The following is a 20,995-nucleotide window of genomic DNA, read 5'->3' on the forward strand; positions in this document are numbered from 1 at the left end:
ACGAGTAGCTAGGGAAGTGGAGGTCAGCTGAGCTGTGCTCCACTGTTCCAACGGCCGTCACGGGCGGAAAGAAGGAACTGAGGAGCGGACGGGCCGGCTGGGGTATATATCCTGCGCTATAGCGGCGCCACTCCAGGGGGCGCCCAGCCGGCCCGCCAGAGTTGCTAGGGTAAAAAAGTTCCGAGATGCCATGCACGCGCGGCACGCACACCTAACTGGAATGCATAGGAGCAATCACTCGAAGAAGAACAAAGAGAGATGCTTCCCAGTCAGCCATTGGCTTGTGTTGGATTCATAGATCTTAAGGCCAGAATGACTTTTCATGATCATTTGCCCTGAATTCCTATGTAACAAGCAATGCAATTTCACCCAGCAATTCCCACATCAAGTCCAATAACTTGTGGCTGAACCAGAGCAAGTCTTTTAGAATAACAGCTAGTCTTGATATAAGGACTTCATGCGATGATAAATTTATCACAACCCTTAATAATTTGTTCCACTCTTTGAGGACTGTTCTGCTGTCTCTTGCATAGTCTTCCTTTTCTGAAACTGTTGTGAATCTGTCCCCATAAAGCCAAATGCCATTTTGGTAAATTCTGTTGTGTCTAATAGAGCCAACGTGTTAGGTGCTGTAAAAACACACAAGGCTCCTGCCCCAAAGAGCTTAGTGCCTACTCATTCCCTGTGTAGCATTATTAGACTATTCCTGGAACCCTCTGCCACTTCCTTTCTTTAGGGAAGAGGACTTGCCCAACATAAAATCAGGACCAAACAAAGGAAGGAATGTTTTATTTAAGTCTGATCTAAAGTTAGGGGTTCAGTTCTCTGGTATTTTTAGGACATCTCGGGGCAAGTGTATCTCTCTGGAATCTGTACAGAGCAGAGTAAGTTATTGCTGCTAAACAACTTATGTTGCCTTAGACGCTTTTTAAATAGAATGTGACTCTTTGACTGGATTCACTGACAATAAGCCAAACCTCACATGAATCCATCCAGACTAAGAGTGCCTCTCTGAGACAGTAGCAGCTACAGGGGCTAATCCTGCCTCTTTCTCATACCACAGAGTTTCTAGAGCCTCAAGAGCCCCTAGTGATGTGGGTTAATACCATCAGATGTTACAAAGTGGGAAACTGAGGCACGGGATAGGCAACTTGTTCAACACCTATGGAAATAAGTGGCCAAGCTCACCCCAGAATGAGTGTCTAATTGACCCAGTCCTAAACTAAGCCTCACCCAGCAGTTTCTGCTCAGAGCTGAAGAGTTAAGGCTGGTCTTAGACAGCTCTGTTTTATTCTTGGCTCTGCCATGGAGTTCCTACGTGACCCTGGGCAAATCACTTAAATCAGACTTTTTGGCAGGTGGCCACTAACTGTGTACCACTTTTGCTGGGTGTTCAACTTTTAAGGCACCATGTACACTTATTGCACTTAGATCCTCATAGCCCATTCCACACAGTTATATTAAGTAGTTTGGAAGCAACAAGCAGGAAGCAATACAGTCTAGCATTGCTCTACCCATCTCTCTTGGTCTCAGGCTGCCAGTTTTCACTTTGGCCCATCCTGAAGTCCCAAAGAAAGCATTCCATGCTGGGGAATCCCAGAATGGAAAAACACCAGTAAATAGGGACTCTTTGCAGGGGAAAAGTGATGACACTGAAAGAGTGGAGCTAGACTTCCTTCCGGGCAACTGTGAATCCTTTGGTGTCACAAACCATGGGGCTTCTGTCCCTAAGAGATACTCAGTGCTGCCCTCTTCTGCAGAGAGGTAGGCAGCAAAGATTCCTGGAAAAAAGACTTTCAGAGACAGCACAGACCCAATGCTTCGCTGCCTACCTCTGCTCACTACATAGGCTGCACATACTAGTTTCTATTCAAGGGGCTATAGCCATTGCACTGAATGTGAGAAGATGTGACAAGGCTAACCTGTGGCACACTGGCATTCATAGCCATTTGGATAATCAATGCACTTGGCTCCATTTAGACAAGGTGTGCTGGAGCAATCATCAATGTCGATCTGGCACACAGCTCCAGTGAAACCTGAAAGGCAAGAAGAAAGTGAGAATCCTGAAACTATTCAGAGTAGGCATATCCATCCCCTGTCCCTTCCGGCTCCTCAAACAGGCTCAGCTGTTGAACTGGCCAATTTGCAGCTTTTCAAGCAGCCAGTTTTTCTCCTTGTGACTGCCATCTTGGCTCCATAATTTAAGCTCTTATTTGTTTGATCTTCAGATTTTATGGTTAAGAAGAGTGTTGAATGTTAACAAAGAAATGAATACTGGCTGCCTGCCACAGTCTGCAGACAGCCTGAAACTGATTCTGGAGAAGTGTGAACTCTTCTCATTAACTGCAACAGATCGTTAACTCTGGATCCTAATGACACTTTCAATGTAAACATTGTTAGCTACTTGCCTAAAATCACTCAAGGTAAGAGGGACAATCATTATGATTAGGCTTGGAAGAATTCAATTTTTTTTATAATGTCAACAGATAATATTGATGTTCATTTTTAAGCATTTTTTCTATTTTTATGGATATAAATTTTCAAAGTTGCAGGAAATTGGGGTGTGTGTGTCAGACAATTATTTAGTGAAAGTAGTCATTGAGAGTCAAAAAGGTAAAGCTTTAGAAACATTAAAACATTGTCAACATCACATGTCAAAATATACAAAGTAAATATCCTTAAAAAAGATTCTAAGAAGTTTTCAGGCAATATAAGAAAATGCTGCTTATCTGTGAATTTTGATCATCATCAATGGAAATATTTTTGTCCATGAAATCAATGTTTACCTACATTTACCAACAAAAATCAAATCCTTCAATGCCTAAACATGATCTCTGAAGCATCTCATTTTGAAATGAACAAGCTTGGACTTGAATGGAACTTCAGAGTACCTCCACTTTTCTCCCCATTAAACCTCTGAACAGAGCGTCAATTGCATCAAAGAGTAGGCAGACTTTGGCAGATGTATTGCTCAGGATTAATTCTTAGCAAATCTTTAAAATTGCCCACATATAGTGTGGTAGATCCAAACCAGGTTTCATCATTAGCCTGCACCCTCCCTGGATTAGTTGGTTCCTGGTCCAGCAAATCACCCTGCCAAGAGGTAGCTTCCGTCTTCTAGGTCAAAAGGGCAGGAACAATCTCTGTGATGCTCAGGGTATGCCACACTGCAAGTCAAGGTATGCTTGCAATGTTCATCTGACTGGCACAGGTAACAATGGCAATGAGGACATGTTGGCACAGGTTAGCTGGCCCAGTCTCAGCTCATCTGAGACTCTGGGTATGTATTTGGGTTGCTGGCCTATGCCATAGGCAATGCCTCCACATCACGAAAGCTCATGCTAAAATAAATTTGTTAGTCTTTAAGGTGCCACAAGTACTCCTGTTCTTACTGCTATTGTTATCCACCCAAGCTAGATTAAAGCAAGCATGGGCTTGCCTATCTGTATTGTAGTCATACTGTCACTTGCAAAGCAATACATCTTCATTTGCAGTGCAGACATGTCAGAATAGGGCTGGCATGGAGCAACAAGAAAAAAGCAAAGGGTGGACCTTGGATTAGCAGCAGCCCCTTTCTGCAGAGAAGAATGCCGACTCCCTGCACTGTGCTAGCGACTTAACCAAGTTGCGTTGCTGAGGAAAGGCTTTCACCTAAAACCTTGAGGAAGCCAAAAAAATTATGTGGAGGATGAAAACTGGCTCAAATTAAAATAGATTTAAAAAATAATCTCTACAGACGTTGGTCTGTAATTCACCATGACATTCTTTAACAAGTGAAGTCATAGCTGCCAGCCACTGTGTAAAACTACGTGTTCAGTCTTAACATTTGTCCAGTTAAACGCACAGTGTTAATGTTGCATCAGGATAGTTGCATATGAAACTTATTTAGCAAGTATTACAGCTAATCATTTCTGTTCTCCTTTAAATGAATTCTAATTTGGGCATGAGCACTCTGCAGGGAAGGCACATCCTGAGCAGGTTTGCTTTTGCTCCACTCCAACAGTCTGTTGTGTCCTTTGTAGGGAGAAGAGAAGTGGTGCTGGAGAGGAACACTTACCAGGTGGGCAGACACACTGGAAGCGATTGACTTTATCCAGACATTCTCCATTGTTCACACAGGGATTACTCTGGCATTCGTTAATCTCCAGTTCACAGTGCATACCTTTAAACCCTGGAAAGGATAACAAGGAATGGCAGAAAGGCTTTAGAAAGTGCCCAGGGTGTTGGCTACACCTTATTCCAGGACTGAAAATCAAAGCTAGATTTAACTGAAACAGAAATTCCAGTTTGTATTGACATTTTTTTATAAAGAGACCACATTTTAAAGGCATAAATACAAGTGTTACAGTGGAGTTTTCAACTTGAACATTATCAGAGGGGTAGCCGTGTAAGTCTGTATCCACAAAAAATGAACACACTTCTTCAGATGCATGGAGTGAAAATTACAGATGCAGGCATAAATATACTGACACATAACTCCCTTCTCTTCATGTGTCAGTATATTTATGTCTGCATCTGTAATTTTCACTCCATGCATCTGAAGAAGTGGGTTTTTTTACCCATGAAAGCTTATGCCCAAATAAATCTGTTAGTCTTTAAGGTGCCACTAGACTCCTCATTGTTAACTTGAACATTACATTTTCAGAGCTGCATGCATGATCTCCCAATGTCACATTAAAAACAGAAATCTGAATTGAAATGTACCATTTTCTTGTGCATGCTGAAAAGAGAAAGAGACAATTATGTCTTTAATGATTTGGGAGGGGACCAAATACACTGATGATGGGTACCAGTGCAAGAACATAAGTAGTCACTGACAATAAAAGGAGATAATTTACAAACAAAAGAAAAAACTCTAACTCAGCAGGTAGTCACTCTGAAATTCTCTCCCACAGGAGGGCAGGGTCAAAATACTGTATGTGGATTTTGGAAAGCATGGTGCAATGCCTTCATTTGTTGCTAGACTTACTAAGACTGGGTAAATTCACTTTATGCTTCATCGTGTCAGCTCATCATCGAGTGGAGTCAGGAAGGAATGATTCCTCTGTATTTGCATAACACTGCACAATTGGCCAAGGGCATGCTGTTTTCCCCCCCCTTTCCCTGAAGCACTGGGTATTAGTCACTGCTAGAGGGAAGTTAATAGATTAGACAGAGCATTGGTGTACTTGATGTGGTAACCGCTATAGAGTAAAGATTTCAAACATGTCAGAAAATATTTTTAATAGTGAGATCTATCAGTCTATAGCAGGAGTGGACAAGCTACAGCCTGAGGCCACATCTGGCCCTTCAGATGTTTTAATCCGGCCCTCGAATTCCCGCCAGGGAGTGGGGTTGGAGGCTTGCCCCACTCTGTGTGTGCCATGGCTCCCAGAAGCAGCGACATGTCCCCTCTCCGGCTCCTATGCGTAGGGGCAGCCAGGGGGCTCTGCATGCTGCCCTCACCCCAAGTGCTGCCCCTGAGCTCCCATTGGCTGGGAACCGCAGCCAATGGGAGCTGCTTGGGCAGCACCTGCAGAGAGGGCAGCGCACAGAGTCGCCTGGACCCGACCTCTTCCTGCACCCCAACTCCCTATCCGAGCCCTGATCCCCCTCCCACCCACCGAACCCCTCGGTCCCAGCCAGGAGCACCCTCTTGCACCCCAACCCCTTATCCCCAGCCCACCCCAGAGCCCCCACCCCCCCACGCCTCAATCCCCTGCCCCAGCCCGAAGCCCCCTCCCGCACCCTGATGTCCTAATTTCTGGCCCCACTCCAGAGCCCACACCCCCAGCCAGAGCCCTCACCCCAACCCCCAATTTTGTGAGCATTCATGGCCCACCATACCATTTCCATACCCAGATGTGGCCCTCGGGCCAAAAAGTTTGCCCACCCCTGGGCTATAGAATAGCTTCCCTATCTACTGGGAACTGCATCACTTGCGACATTGAAAACCTAGACTTGACAAAGCCCTGGAAATGATCCAAAACCAAAAGTTAAGATACAAAGAGGGTTAAGCAGTAACCAATTTGTGTGCTTGTATTTAATTTAACAAGCAGGTCTTGCTCACTAACACATTACAGACTAGTTTTTCTTCCTTCTTCACACCACCCCTATTGCCTGCTTTCTCCTCCCCTCACACACCAGCAAGCCTTCACAATCCATCTGCCCATAGCAAATGATCTCCAGAGACCTCTATCAGCACAACTCTTGGGCACTCCCATCACACCGGTCTCTGGCACAGTGGACAATCCTTCCCTTCCTCACACTTTCTGAGCTTTTTATCTTTGCTAGAAGCCCATCCCAGCTTGGAAAGTGTCCCCTTACCTGGCATGCAGAGACATGTGAACCCTCCAATTTTATCCAGGCAAGTGGCATCATTCTGACATGGTTCAGAAAGACATTCATTAATGTCCAGTTCACAGCGAGGCCCTGTGTACCCCTTCAGACATTCACAGTGGAAGGAGCCTTCTGTATTCACACATTTCCCAGCATGCTCACATGGGTTGCTGTTTGCTGCAAGAGACACACATTTATATATCAGAATCTGCTTTTCTGGTCATGATAGTCTCAGCACCATCTCCAGTCAGGCCCTTCTCGTGCCATTCCCTCCTGACAAGGAGCATAGGGCAGAAAGGACTCTTCTTTCTACTGTGAGGTGCCTGCTGTCTTTTCTATACCTGAGGAAAGATTCAATGGCCACCTGCTTGCAGACAGAAAGATAAATGCCCAAGCCTTATCAATGGATCAAGAAGAGCATTCTGGCCTGTACCACTGCTCCTCTCCTCACTCCCACGGAGCTGAAGATGGCATTGACAGAGACACCCAACCAGGGATGAGGGCACTCAAGCCTTTTTGAAGGCCTCATATCCAAATCACCTATTCAACTTGCCCACCCACTTCAGGGCTGAGGCCTTCAGGATGCTCCTGAGCCCAAGTGACAGCCAGGCATTTACTACCAATCTCAGTCAGACTAGCCTGTAGGGCCTTCTCCTAGAGGAGCTTCACACAGCATTCTTGTCTAAGGTGGGGTAGAGGAGTAAAACTCATTCAAGGAGTGGCCCTCTCCAGAAGACACCAGCACCAGGTATGCTGGTTAGTGACTGGCTTCAAGTGGTACAGTGGGCAGTGGGCACACACAGAAATCTCAGTGTCAAGTTGAAAATGTGTTAGACAAGCCCCAAAAGATTAGTTTTGCAAAAATTGCAACTTCTAAACCCAAATGGTAAGAAGTCTGGAAATGTAATTAAACAATCTAGCTGCTTCCTTGCTGTTTGATGTGACATCATCAACCTCTACCACATGAAAGACAGAAACAGCTGCCATATAAAAACTCTGAGGCATTATTCTCAAAATAGATTTGGTGGTCCAAAACAAACAAAACAGGGAAAAACAGGATCGCGTATAAATGGAAAGGTTATATCTGTTTGATAAGAAAACAGATACAATGACCCTAAAGTGCAACAGCTACGACCTGAACTGGATGGAGAATCAGATGTCTGAGATTTTAAAAAAAGTACCAGTAGCAAAGAGAAAAGCGGTTCATGAGAGAGCACTAAGTGATCTAAGCACCCCAAGCATCAACATAATTTATAATCCCAAGTGACCAAGAGCCACCAGGAGCAAGTGGGCCTTTGCCAGGGTCATTCTTCTGAACGTTGGGAATTGCAATGGAAAAGCTGCTTCTGTTATCTAGTCCATCCCTCCATGTCCTGGTGCAGACTCAGTGGCTGATGACTTCATTGGCATGTAGACCCAACATTGGGGTCCATTTTGGAAAGACCAAACACTACACATCTTGGTCCCATGCTGGGTGAGTGAGCCAATGAGCAATCCATTTTACTTCTCCTGCCCGGTAAATGAACTTAATCCCAGGGAGCAGTTGCTGCTGGGGAAGAGGTAACTGGATCACTGCCTTTCCTTATTTCTCCCAGCAGCAAAATGAGAATGTTATCACAAACAGTCCACTGGCATCTGAAGCGCCAGGAATGAACTGGAGAGGCAGCAACCACACTATAAAGACTGCAGATTACACTATATTGGGAGAAGTTGCAATTGCCAGTAAGAACATAAAAATGGCCACACTGGGTCAGACCAAAGGTCCATCTACCTCAGTACAGTATTTTGTCTTCCGACAGTGGCCAATGCCAGGTGCCCCAGAGGGAATGAACAAAACAGGTAATCACCAAATAATCCATCCCGTCACCCATTCCCAGATTCCAGCAAACAGAGGCTAGGGGCACCATCTGTGTCCATCCTGGTTAATAGCCATTGATGGACCTATCCTCCATTAATTTATCTAGTTCTTTTTTGAACCCTGTTATAGTCTTGGCCTTCACAACATCCTCTGGCAAGGAATTCCACAGGTTGACTGGTTTGTGTGAAAAAGTACTTCCTTTTGTTTGTTTTAAACTTGCTGCTTATTAATTTAATTTGGTGACCCCTAGTTCTTGTGTTATGAGGAGGAGTAAATAACACTTACTTATTTACTTTCTCCACACCAATCACGATTTTTTAGACCTCTACCATATCCCCCCTTAGTCGTCTCTTTTCCAAGCTGAAAAGTCCCTGTCTTTTTAATCTCTCCTCATATGGCAGCTGTTCCATACCCCTAATAATTTTTGTTGCCCTTTTCTGAACCTTTTCCAATTCCAGTATTTCTTTTTTGAGATGGAGCGACCACATCTGCACGCAGTATTCAAAATGTGGGCATACCATGGATTTATATAGAGGCAATATGATCATTTCATCTGCCATTTTGTGCTTACTCACCCAGTTTTCAGAGATCCTTTTGTAGTTCTTCGCAGTCTGCCTGGGACTTAACTGTCTTGAACAATTTTGTATCATCTGCAAATTTTGCCACCTCACTATTTAGTCCTTTTTCCAGATCATTTAGGAATATGTTGAATAGGACTGGGCCCACTACACACCACTGGCTGGCTTGCGACGTTCAAGGGGCAGGAGGGAGGGGGGAGGAGCGAGGACTTGGCACGCAGGCTCCCACTCCCTCCCCTGCCTCCTGCCCGTGGCAATCAGGTGGTTTGCGGCATTTGGGAGACAGGGGAGGGAGAGGGAGCCTGCACGCCAAGTCCTCACTCATCCCCCCCCCTCCTGAACGCCGCAAGCCAGCTGATTGCTGTGGGCAGGAGGCAGGGGGGGGAAGGAGAAGGCACTGATCCACGGGGTCTGCCAGCGGGCGGGAGGGCTTAGGGGAGCTGATGGGGGGTTGCCAGCTGTGGACAAAGCAGGCAGCCCAACGAGGTTATAGCGAAGCATTGCACAACTTTAAATGGAGCATGTTCTGTAATTGAGCAGGGACGTAAGATCGAAACAATGTTAAGCGAGAGGACGTTAAGTGGGGGAGTTACTGTAACATAATTAGCCCATGGAACTCATTTCCACAAGATGTAATTGAGGCCATAAGCTTATCAGGTTTAATAAGGATTAGCAATATTATATGGATGACATGAATATCCAGAGTTATAGCAGTAAGTATGAAGAGTTATGGAAGTAATGCAAGCTCTCTTGCTTCAACCTTTAAGTATTGGGGATTAATTAGAAACTTCCATGGGGGCAAGTATCCCATAACTGACTACGCAGGGCTTCTTGCACCTTTCCCTGAAGCAGCCAATACTACCCACTTTCAGAGACCGGCTTCTGACTAGATGGATCTCAAAGTCTGGTACCTCTGAGTTCTGATCCTCAGTGACAGACAGTCATTTAATCTCTATTTCAGCTTCCCTTAGAGAAGTGGTCATTCTAGCCTACCTTTCAGAGTTGAGGAAAGGTTATAGTGTTTGTAAAGTGCTCTGAGGATCAGAAGCACGACACAAGTCTTAAAATTGTTGATGGAACAATGCAAGACTGTATCCTGGGCCTTTGTATCCTCACATAGGTCACATACTTCCACAAGCTGTTCCTATTCCTCCCTCCATCAGTTTCTCAAGTAGAACATCCACACACCTACCTATTAGCAAATGCACAAATAGTAGATGGGAACTTACCCATAGCACACTCATCCACATCATCAGTACAGTCTGCTCCTTTATAGCCTTGAGGACAGGTGCAGATGTAGTGTCCATTCAGAGGATTGGTATCACATAGAGCTCCCATCAGGCATGGGTTACTAACACATGCATCATCCAAGTGGCACAGAAGACCTACAGAAGCAAAGGAGGTCACACTAAGCAGTTCATTGAGAAGAATAAAATCTGTTCATCGAGTTGCACCACTCATTTAGCATTCTCCACACTGATTTTTTTAATCTAGGCCCCATTTCCCATTCCAAGAGGCGACTGGAACCATGACAGAAGAAGATGTCACCTGCAGACATTTGCCACTGGAATCTGACCATGTACTGTACAGCATTATCCAATGCCATGTCATACTATTGTAATTTCAAAGTGTTTGTCAGTACTCCTCGTATGCTATAATGGTTTAGTGTTTAAAGCATCAGCTAGTGATCAATGGTTCCATGTCTAGTTGGCAGCCGGTATCAAGTGGAGTGCCCCAAGGGTCGGTGCTGGGGCCGGTTTTATTCAATATCTTCATTAACGATCTGGAGGATGGTGTGGACTGCACCCTTAGCAAGTTTGCAGATGACACTAAACTGGGAGGAGTGGTTGATACGCTGGAGGGTAGGGATAGGATACAGAGGGACCTAGACAAATTAGAGGATTGGGCCAAAAGAAATATGATGAGGTTCAACAAGGACAAGTGCAGAGTCCTGCACTTAGGACGGAAGAATCCCATGCACTGTTACAGACTAGGGACCGAATGGCTGGGCAGCAGTTCTGCAGAAAAGGACCTAGGGGTTACGGTGGACGAAAAGCTGAATATGAGTCAACAGTGTGCCCTTGTTGCCAAGAAGGCTAATGGCATTTTGGGTTGTATAAGTAGGGGCATTTCCAGCAGATCGAGGGATGTGATCATTCCCCGCTACTCAGCACTGGTGAGGCCTCATTTGGAGTACTGTGTCCAGTTTTGGGCCCCACACTACAAGAAGGATGTGGATAAATTGGAGAGAGTCCAGCGGAGGGCAACAAAAATGATTAGGGGGCTGGAGCACATGCCTTATGAGGAGAGGCTGAGGGAACTGGGATTGTTTAGTCTGCAGAAGAGAAGAATAAGGGGGGATTTGATAGCTGCTTTCAACTACCTGAAAGGGGGTTCCAAAGAGGATGGATCTAGACTGTTCTCAGTGGTAGAAGATGACAGAACAAGGAGTAATGGTCTCAAGTTGCAGAGGGGGAGGTTTAGGTTGGACATTAGGAAAAACTTTTTCACTAGTAGGGTGGTGAAGAACTGGAATGGGTTACCTAGGGAGGTAGTGGAATCTCCTTCCTTAGAGGTTTTTAAGGTCAGGCTTGACAAAGCCCTGGCTGGGATGATTTAGTTGGGTTTGGTCCTGCTTTGAGCAGGGGGTTGGACTAGATGACCTCCTGAGGTCCCTTCCAACCCTGAGATTCTATGATTCTATGATTCTAGGAGCAGCTCTTCCTAGCTAGTTTTTCCTCTCCCCTTCACCAGCTAGCATGGTGCATCTTCTGCTGAACACAAAATGCAGCTCCCTTCCTTAGTCCTCAACATGGTCAGGAGCTATTGCATAGCATCCAGGCTGCCAGTGCAGCTCCCTTGGTGTGTCAATGCTCTTCGCTTCTTATCTACACCTGCAGGGGATTCTCCACCAGGCCAGATAAGGCAGCTTTAAAGCAACATTCCTTCCGTATACAGCCACATCCCAGTTCCCCACTTTAGTCATACGGGTGTGTTATCCCAAAGGCACAGGAGCTCCAAAATCCAGTCCCTCATCTCCTGGGCTCTGGTTTTATATACAAGCTGTATTCCAGGACTTGCACAGGGCCCCACCCAACCACACCTTCTCAGGGTAGTATAGCCCTCACAGGGTCTGCAAGTAATTCTTCCTCCCTTGAATAAGGGATCACAACGGTCTTTCCCCTCAGTGTATGCAGGGTGGCCAGCTTGTCCTGCCCTTGGTCACAGAGGAGTCTTTTACCACCCACAGGGTGACATCAGAGAGCATTTGGGCCCCATTTGCCTGCCCTGAGGTCCAAACGGCCCCAGTTTCTCCTTCTCCAAGGCCACTTCCTTCACACTGCCCGAATGGTACCAGGGGGTCTGGGTGTGGGCCAGGATCTATCTGTGTCATGTGCACACATAGGGACAGTTAGGGTTGTCCCGTTAGCCTTCATTTATGCTTTTAAGCATTTCTATTGGAAGCCTCCAAGTTAAACAATTTTAATCTTACTGTTCACAATTTACCCTGTGACAGGCCAGATGCTGGCTGGTCATTGCACAGGTGAGGAGGGTGCAGAGGGTATAAGAAACCTTCCTTTTCACTTTTGCTCCTGCATGCATGGCTAGAAACTTTCCCAAGAGAGGGTCCTCTTCCACACAAGCGGTGGATGGCCACAAAGAGGAGGGCACATTGCACCCTCTCACCGGATGGGGGAGTTGCTCCTGTGGTGTGAGCTCCCTGAGCCAGAAATGAGTAACATTTTTAAAAGTTTTTTAAAAGGCACATTTTAGTTTACTTTAGAAATGGTATCCTACACCTCTAGCTGTCTGCCGGCAGCACAGAGCAGCAATCCCAGAGCTATGTGCATTTCTTATCCTTACCTGTCTTTCCTTCTGGACAGATACATGTAAATGAGGCCACACGATCAATGCAAGTAGACCCGACAGCACAGGCAGTATTGAAACAGTCGTCAATGTTCTTACTGCAGTCCTCCCCACTCCAGCCATTGACACAGACACAGCTGTGGCCTCCATTGTGGTTGGTGCAGGTCCCTCCATTCTGACAGGCGTTGGGCTGGAGCTGACATTCATCTACATCCTCAGTACAAAACTGACCTGGCAAGTCAAGAGGGACTAGTTTAACAGAATTCCAGGGAAGCCTTGCACAAGATGCCATTCCACGAACTGAGAGAGAGTCAGAAATCCTGAATACGGGACAGTTTGTGGAATAGAAAATGACTGTCTTGGGAGTACTTCTAAGAAAAACATAATTGATTAAATTCACCCAGGTACCCACTAGTGCTTTAATCTGCAAATGGAGGTGACCCATGCATTGCCAAGTGAATACTTGCAACAAATAAGCCCCTTGGGCTAACCAAGGGCTAATACAGTGGTCTCCAAACTTTTTTGATCGTGCACCCCTATCAGTAAAAAAAAATTGAGCACTCCCTAAGCCGCTTGCACCCCACTTTGGAGACCACTGGGCTAACAGAGAACTTCATCAGCTTACCAGTGCCCTATCTGAATAGTCAGTATCCCAATCCAGTCCTTAGCCGGCATAGTTATTAACACAACTGACTACCATGTTCACAGCCTCAGTAGAAAGGCTCCTGGGCATTTAGTTATTGTGACAATGAATTTTCCCTCAGCCCTAGAAGGGGCGGTACACTCCAGGGGAGACACACTGCCTTGGAAGAACATATACATGGGGATATGAGCAAGGAATAGTTTTGCAGACACCTATCCTTGGAATATCTGCATCATGTCTCTGGACATACCCAGTATAAACTAGATATTGCTAAAGGCCTGAGCAGACTCAGAGTATGTCTACACAGCAAAAGCTGCACACGACTAGCTTACTCAAGCTAGCTTCAATCCAGCTAACGTGAGTACCAGTAGTAGGGGCAACAGCAGTGTGGGCTTCGCAGCAGGCTAACAAGCCAAGTACATACCCAAGTCTGTGCTGGGCCTATATTACCTGCTCCGAACCCCGTGGTGCATGTCTTCACTGCTATTGTTATTTGAGCAGGCTGGATTCAAAATAGCACAAGTAGGCTAACCTGTGCAGAACTTTTCCTGTATAAACATGCTCAGGAACCTGGTAAAAGTGCTCAGATTTCCTTGATGCAGAAGGACGAGAGAGTCAGGGTGATTCCAGACTTCCTTACATAGCTCCACCAAGCCCTCATTGACATCTCCATACATCTCTTTAGGAGCTGCGGAATGCCAAAAAATTGTATGGCTTCATTAGCAAGGCAGCTGCAGAGATAGAACCACAGCCACTGCATTCACTAAGTTCTGAAAAACTGTGGCATTACTTGGAGATGAGGAAGCAGCCGAGACTGCTACATCCAGAGAAACAGTAAATGTACCATTGGCTCTTCTCCCTCAACAAAGAATCCCACTCCACATCAGGCAGCAACATTTTCAATTTTTTTCACACAACGCTATTTACTGAATTCTACCCAAGTTCATGAACAGTTTTGGTGCCCCAAAAAATGCATTTTTCAGCGAATTTACTGTTTGCCGAAAACCTCCCACACGGCTCTAGTCAACACTGCTCTCCCCACCAATAATACCCATTCAGATTTAGGGCTTGTCTTCAGTACTGGGGTAAATCAACCTAAGTTACGCTACTCCAGCTATGTGAACAATGTAGCTGGAGTTGACATAGCTTAGGTCAACTTATCCCAGTGTCTTCATTGCGCAGCGTTGACAGGAGATGCTCTCCTGTGAACTTACCTTAATCTTCTCAGGGAGCTGGAGTACTGGGGTCGAATCAGAGAGTCCTCTGCAGTCGATTTAGCAGGTCTTCATTAGACCTACTAAATCAACCACTGCTGCATCGATTGCAGCAACGTCGATCTCCCGCAGTGAAGACCAGACCTTATTTTAGTCCTGAAGACATTTAATGGAACAGAGGCTCTCAAGAACTTCCTGGGCTCACCAGACTCCCTTTGGAGTTGATCTGTGATCAAGTATAACAATGCCTATTTTCCTTAGAAGCATGGTCACCAAAGCACTAAGCTCGGATCTAACTGGTATTGAGCACCCCTCAAATAGATAGACTAGACCGGAGTCAGCAACCTTTCAGAACAGACTTGGTGTGCCAAGTCTTCATTTGTTCTCTCTAATTTAAGGATTCGCATGCCAGTAATACATTTTAACATTTTTAGAAGGTCTCTTTCTATAAGTCTATAATATATAACTAAACTATTGTGGTATGTAAAGTAAATAAGGTTTTTAAAATATTTAAGAAGCTTCATTTAAAATTAAATTAAAATGCAGAGCCCCCTGGACCAGTGGCCAGGACCCAGGCAGTGTGAGTGCCACTGAAAATCAGCTCGCGTGCCGCCTTTGGCACACGTGCCACAGGTTGTCTACCCCTGGACTAGACAGACCTGTACAAAGCCTTCTTCCACAACACCAGACCTCATCCAACACTGCAGAGAGGAAGACTGCTTTAGAGGGAGTATTAGAGGACCTGATCCCACAGATCCTGAGGAAGAGTAGTGGTGGCTCAGTTCAGAACATGGTTCCAGGTCATATGACATCTACACGCTCAGAGTGTCTCATGGGGGCTTTGCCAAATGGATCAGATAGAAAGTCCAATGCAGGAGACAGGTCCAATCAGCCCAGCTCTGGAGGCCCTATTCTCTAGGGATGATCTGGGGAATTACAAATCAGTAAATCTCACCTCTGTACCTAGTGAATTGGTTGAATGGATCCTTTAAACTAGAACAAAAACATCTGAAAGACATGACAGGGTTTAACCATCATGATTTAGGGAATGGAAAGTTGTCTTTTTCCAATTAGACTTGCATGCATATGAAAGCAGGGGACAAATGAAAACCAGGTGATGTATCTTACATTTTCAAAAAGCCTTTCACAAGATCTCTCACAAGAGGCTGTTAAAGAAACTAAGTAGTCATGGGGTGAGAGGCAAAGTCCTGTAATGGCTCAAAAACTGGCAAAGACAAAAAAATAGTAAAAATAAGTGGTCAATTTTCATCATGATAAAAGGTTAACAGCACAATGTCTCAAGGATCTCCATTAGGTCCAGTGTTTAATGCAGCTTGTTAATTATCTGGAAAGGTGGGCGGAGCAGTGAGATAAACTTTGCATATGAAAAAGCTATTTATGTTAGAGAAACCTAACCAAGTTAGGTGAACAGACAACACAATGGCAAGTGAAATTCAATGCTGAAAAATGCAAGGTAATGTACATTGGAGGGGAAAGTTAATGAAGACCTCTGCTCAATGGGCAAGTGCAGATGAAAAAGCTAACAAGATAGTATAATGCAGAAAATATTATGCTATTATATAAATCAATGATATAGCCTCATCTGGAACACTATGTACAGTACTGGCCTTCCCATCTCAAAAAGGGTATTGAAATAGAGAGGTTTCAGACACTGATAACAAGACTGATTGGATCATGGAAAATTCCTGTGGCAATAGTTTGAAGAAATGGATTGATTACCATTGAAAGGGGATAAAGAAGGGACATGATAAAATCATCTAACATAATGGATAGTCTAGCGAAGGTAGATCGAGACATTCTGTTCTCCCTGCCTCATAACACAAGAACAAGGGGACATTCAATGAAATTGATAGGTGGGAAATTCAAAATGTGTAAGAGAAAATACTCCATCACATGCATAATTAAACTCTGGAATTTATTGCCATAGGATGTCACTGAAGTCATTAATTTTGAAATCTTGCTAAGAGGGATGGGTAAGAATACCCAGAGTTATCACAGTTAATGCTAATAAAGCAATGAAGGGAGATAAAGTCCCATCCTCCAAGGTTTAATGCAATCTCCATTAGGGACTGAGAGCTTCACGGTGGTGCAGATTACCCCACATCTGCCTACTGTGGGGCTTTTTGCCCCTTCCTCGGAAGCACCCAGTGTCTGCCACCATCAGAGAATAAATAATGGGGCTGATGGACCACGGGTCCCTTCCAACATGGCAATTCCTGTGTTTCAATGTCAGAGTCTTTTCTCTGACCCTCCTAGGGCTCAGAATCAGATCTCATGGATCCAATACTTAGGATGAACGCTGATTCTGAGCCCCTAGAACTTGTTTCAATAATTCTCCACAAGGCACTATGACCACAACTACCCCTCTCAACCTGGAGGGAGGCTTAGTGGGCACATTATTCATATCTGGGGAGGCTTTTCAGGAAGAGGTCTCCTTAATTCATACACCACCACAACACCTTGCTGGACCCATGTCTTTTGGTCCGTCTGGTGTCTTTCTGAAGAATTTGTAGGCATCACAGGCACAGCCACTGGCAGCAGAATGACTCTTCCCCAAGGCATAAAAGGCACCTTTTAGGCCTATCTGAAACAGAGAACTTACCTGGGTGATTAGGAATGGCTCCTAAATGCAAGGGGTTTTGATGATCTACCATGTTGGGCAAAGCTGGAGGCAACCCAAGATAGCAAAAACTACCAGTATGTATCTATTATCAAACATAAAACCTGAATCTGAATTAAAAGTAGATTAGATATAAAACTACAATCATTTTAAGATAACAGGATGGAAAACAAGGATAATTTCATGACCACTCCAGGAGGCAGACAGCGGAACCAAGGTACTGTTAGAAGGTATTTTAAGCCTTCTGACTTAAAATGTTGGGCTTTAGTGAATTGTACATGCCCCTAACTGCCAACTATTGCCCGAAAACAGTTCCATGAGCTAATGGTTGCACATGCAGCTTCTACTGGGGGGCTCTGTGGAGGCACTATTATAAATGAGAAAAATGAATGATGTGGAAAGTCACTGGTGGTATGGAATGATTGGGTGCTCTAACAGGGTGCTGGCTGGTGAAGTGCTTTGGGATGAGATGGTGATGGAGAAGTGGTGGAAAGAAGATACATCACCACATTAAACCACTCTTCATCTCGTCCATCCCCTCTCTCTTCACCTCCTCTAGAAAACACAGTAAACTTGGGAAAGACCTAGTAAGTGAAGAGATCTGCAAGACAAAATATAAAAGTCACAAAAATGCTCCATGTTCTCAAGCTAATACAGCAATGTATTTTTAGTAATTACCTAAAGACATTAATCACCTCACTATAAGGTCTGGTCTTCACTTGAAGGCGTTTGCTGTACCAGCAACCTGCCCCCAGTGGAGAGACAGCTTATACCAGTTCCCCAAACAGACTACATTATATGAACAAAACAACATTTTTGCTGGTATAACAACATCCAAGTAGGGCTTCTGCATAGCTATGTCAGAGGGGAGGGAGAATGGGGATTCACTGGTCAACACAACTATGCCAGCCAAACTTATAAGTGTAGACCAGGTCTTAGTAGGAGAAAGTAACCAAAGATGATGTCAGCAGGAGTTAGAACAATTGTCTTATCTGTTACTCTCATCTCCCCCACCAATCCAGACTCAGCATCAGGCAGACCAGCCCTCTTCATCTTGGAGACAAGTTTATGCAAATGTCTTTGAGTGCCACTGTACAAGTCCCTCAAGAGACTGCTTGGCACATTCAAAGAGTACTTCCAAAGCTGGAAGATCACTACGAACATGAGGGAACAAGAGGAACATGTGTTCTGGATTGGCAGATGTTCATTCTACCAGAGATCATTTAACATTAAAGTTGCACTGTTTCCTTAGTGGTCATCTGCTAATCCAGACTCATTATTAAGAATTAGCAAGCAGCGCAGAGTGATATTGAAGATCTGGTCGATATTTCATACTCAATGCAATCCTAGCTAAAGCAGGAGTTTAAATTCCTTTGAACATGAATCCTCACACTCTGGATGAAGCTGAATGTGGATGGCAGACTCTGGGATGAATTGTGGTCAAGTACGTCGGATTCTTTTCCGTGGTCTCCAAGGATTTGCATCCCTGAGCTGCAGCTCTGCCACCTTTGCAGGGTGCAGTGTGCCCTCCCCCCACAGTGGCTAGCCCTGCCAATTTATGCAGGGGGTAGAAGGGAGAAAAGGGACCATAATCCCATGTTTCCCCCTACCCTCCCTGCCCCCTTTCGAACAGCTAACCCCCAATGGACTACTACAGGGAACAGGACTGCACTCTCCCATAGCTTCTGACCAGCCTCTGTACATTTTAGTGCAAGGGTGCTTATTGCTCCTTGAACTCTCATGGAAGGGCCTGCCAGCATCACAAACATTACATCATCACTCACTGTTGGGTAAGGATTTAAAATTTCTGAAAAGTTAGAAGCAAATATATTCAGTAGTTTAGGGCTCAGTGAGCTGATTACTTCGAGATTTCAGAGCCAGTATCACCTTTCTAACCTGGTTAATTTAAAGCCTTTGTTTTATCACTTGAAATGTTATGGAGAAGTACTTTGGAGCTGAAAATTATCTTGCGCATAGCCCATTTTTTGCCCCCACAAAAATAGTATTACTTGTTACTGTATCTTTTTCTGCAACAGAAGCTGACAAAAGTGGTTTCTGTCAAAAGAGTAAATTTAAACAAGAAATGAGAGCACAAGATCTTATAGCAATTTTTTCACTCTAGCTCTTTGATATTTGTCAGCCTTCTTGGCAGAGAAAAAAAGTCACGCCACCTCAGGCTGACTTGACCAAAATTCCTCCCAGAGGCTGCCAGCCACACTGTGGCACTTTCATCCACCAGTACACAGAGCAGGCTCATGCTCACAGAGATTAAAAGGTGTCCAAATCCCACTGTAATTAAATGGGAGCTGAGGTGCTTAATCCCTGTGGGTTCCTTTGAAAATTCCTGTCTAAAGCTCTGCTCCCTGGTGCAACAGCACAGGATCAGAGTCACAACAATTGAAGTAAGAAAGCATCGACCCCCATGCCTGAAGAGAAGCTTAAGTAAAGGCAGTTTGTTAGAGACAAATCCACTTCTTGAGTACAATCCCAAACTGAAGTTAACCAGTGGATTCAGCTGCTCTAGCCCCATATGCTTGTACAGACACTTCACCTGAATGTAGATGTCCCTTAGATAAACAGGTGCACTCTCCATCTTAAAGACCATGGATTGTTTTGCCCATGAACAAATGGCTATGGTAAAGCCCTGATGACATCTAAAAACAACTGCCACTGTGGTTGTCTACCAGCCTTTTATACTTCCTCTTCCTGTCCTGCCCCTCTGCTTCCGGCATGTGGAGTCTGGCCCTCCTGGCTCCACCCTCCAGGTGGCTTGTGGCATTCTCTCCCTGTCTGCCACGCCTTCTTGCTACAGAAACCTAGAGATGATTTTGGGGGAGCTTCACGAGGAACCACCTCAGAAGGTTTGCCAATGACAATGCAGGAAGTTGCCTGACATCAGGGTCTACCCGCAATGCCAGGTGGACCACAGTTGAGCTTCTTGACGGTGAGAGCAGCTGATCATTACTGACAACAACAGTTTCTGGCCATTGCGCAATGAAAACAAGATTGAATCCTCAGAGAAGAAGAGTAAAGGAGAGGAAAAACCAAGAGCATTCTGCAGCAAAGTGGGGAGTCTCCACAGATTGTTAGCTTTGCTGAAGGGGCAGGAAGACTACTAGGCTGAAAGCACCAAACAGCCTCCAAGGGCTGAATTTGGGCACCAACAGAGAAATTAATGTTTGCAATGTGAAGTGGGCCAGACTACAAAGAATCGAGCCTGGCAGATGGTTTCTTCAACAAGAAGGGGCTTTGAGACTACACAGTACTGTTCTTCACAAGATGCAGCACAAATTATATTAGGGATCCACAATACTGTTCCACACTGGACATGACAGAGATTAAGAGTGATTTGCTATAAAGGAGAAATTCAAATTGCAAACAGTTTAAATTGGACTCAGTTTGACAACCAAGTTCTACAAGAGGAAGCTGTAGAAGAACACTACTAAGGCTTAGCACTTACATTTTGTGAAATGGTTGGAGAATGTAACATCTGTATAGGCCAAGCATAGTAATAAACTTGCGTACATATACATAAATTGCGACCACACATTTTTCCAAAAAAATAAATAAAAATAAAATAAAAAGCAATAAGTGGAGCAGCACTGCATCAATTCAAGATCGCCCCACAGGATTTTGGCTTCCAAAACAGTGCCTGCCTTTACTGAATCATAAGACACCAGAAGTATGAGCTGTCACTTTCAAAAGACTCCAAGAATCAGTTTTTGCTTCCCAGTCTATCTCAGTTAAAAATTACCAAAGCTCTACTATACAGCCATAAACAATTGAAAATTAGTTTGGCTACATAAGAGAGGCTCCATGCTTCACCAAAACACTCATGCAAGACATGTCAAGATCTGTTCCTGCAGCTCTATAGCT

The 20,995-nt window shown here is 44.8% G+C and overlaps 1 protein-coding gene across 1 annotated transcript in view; it reads right to left on the reverse strand.

Moving 5' to 3' along the window:
• NOTCH2 (notch receptor 2) overlaps positions 1-20,995 on the reverse strand; it is a 159,674-nt gene that overhangs the window by 82,765 nt on the left and 55,914 nt on the right. Inside the window, exons 6-10 of the mRNA XM_045026116.1 lie at positions 12,619-12,852; positions 9,984-10,139; positions 6,307-6,495; positions 4,058-4,171; positions 1,923-2,036 (exon numbers count right to left, since the gene is read on the reverse strand). Of these exons, the coding sequence (XP_044882051.1) occupies positions 1,923-2,036; positions 4,058-4,171; positions 6,307-6,495; positions 9,984-10,139; positions 12,619-12,852 (807 nt within the window). The remainder of the gene's footprint in view (positions 1-1,922; positions 2,037-4,057; positions 4,172-6,306; positions 6,496-9,983; positions 10,140-12,618; positions 12,853-20,995) is intronic.

The sequence above is a fragment of the Mauremys mutica genome, chromosome 8 (genome assembly GCF_020497125.1).
Source record: "Mauremys mutica isolate MM-2020 ecotype Southern chromosome 8, ASM2049712v1, whole genome shotgun sequence".
Lineage (NCBI taxonomy): Eukaryota > Metazoa > Chordata > Testudines > Geoemydidae > Mauremys > Mauremys mutica.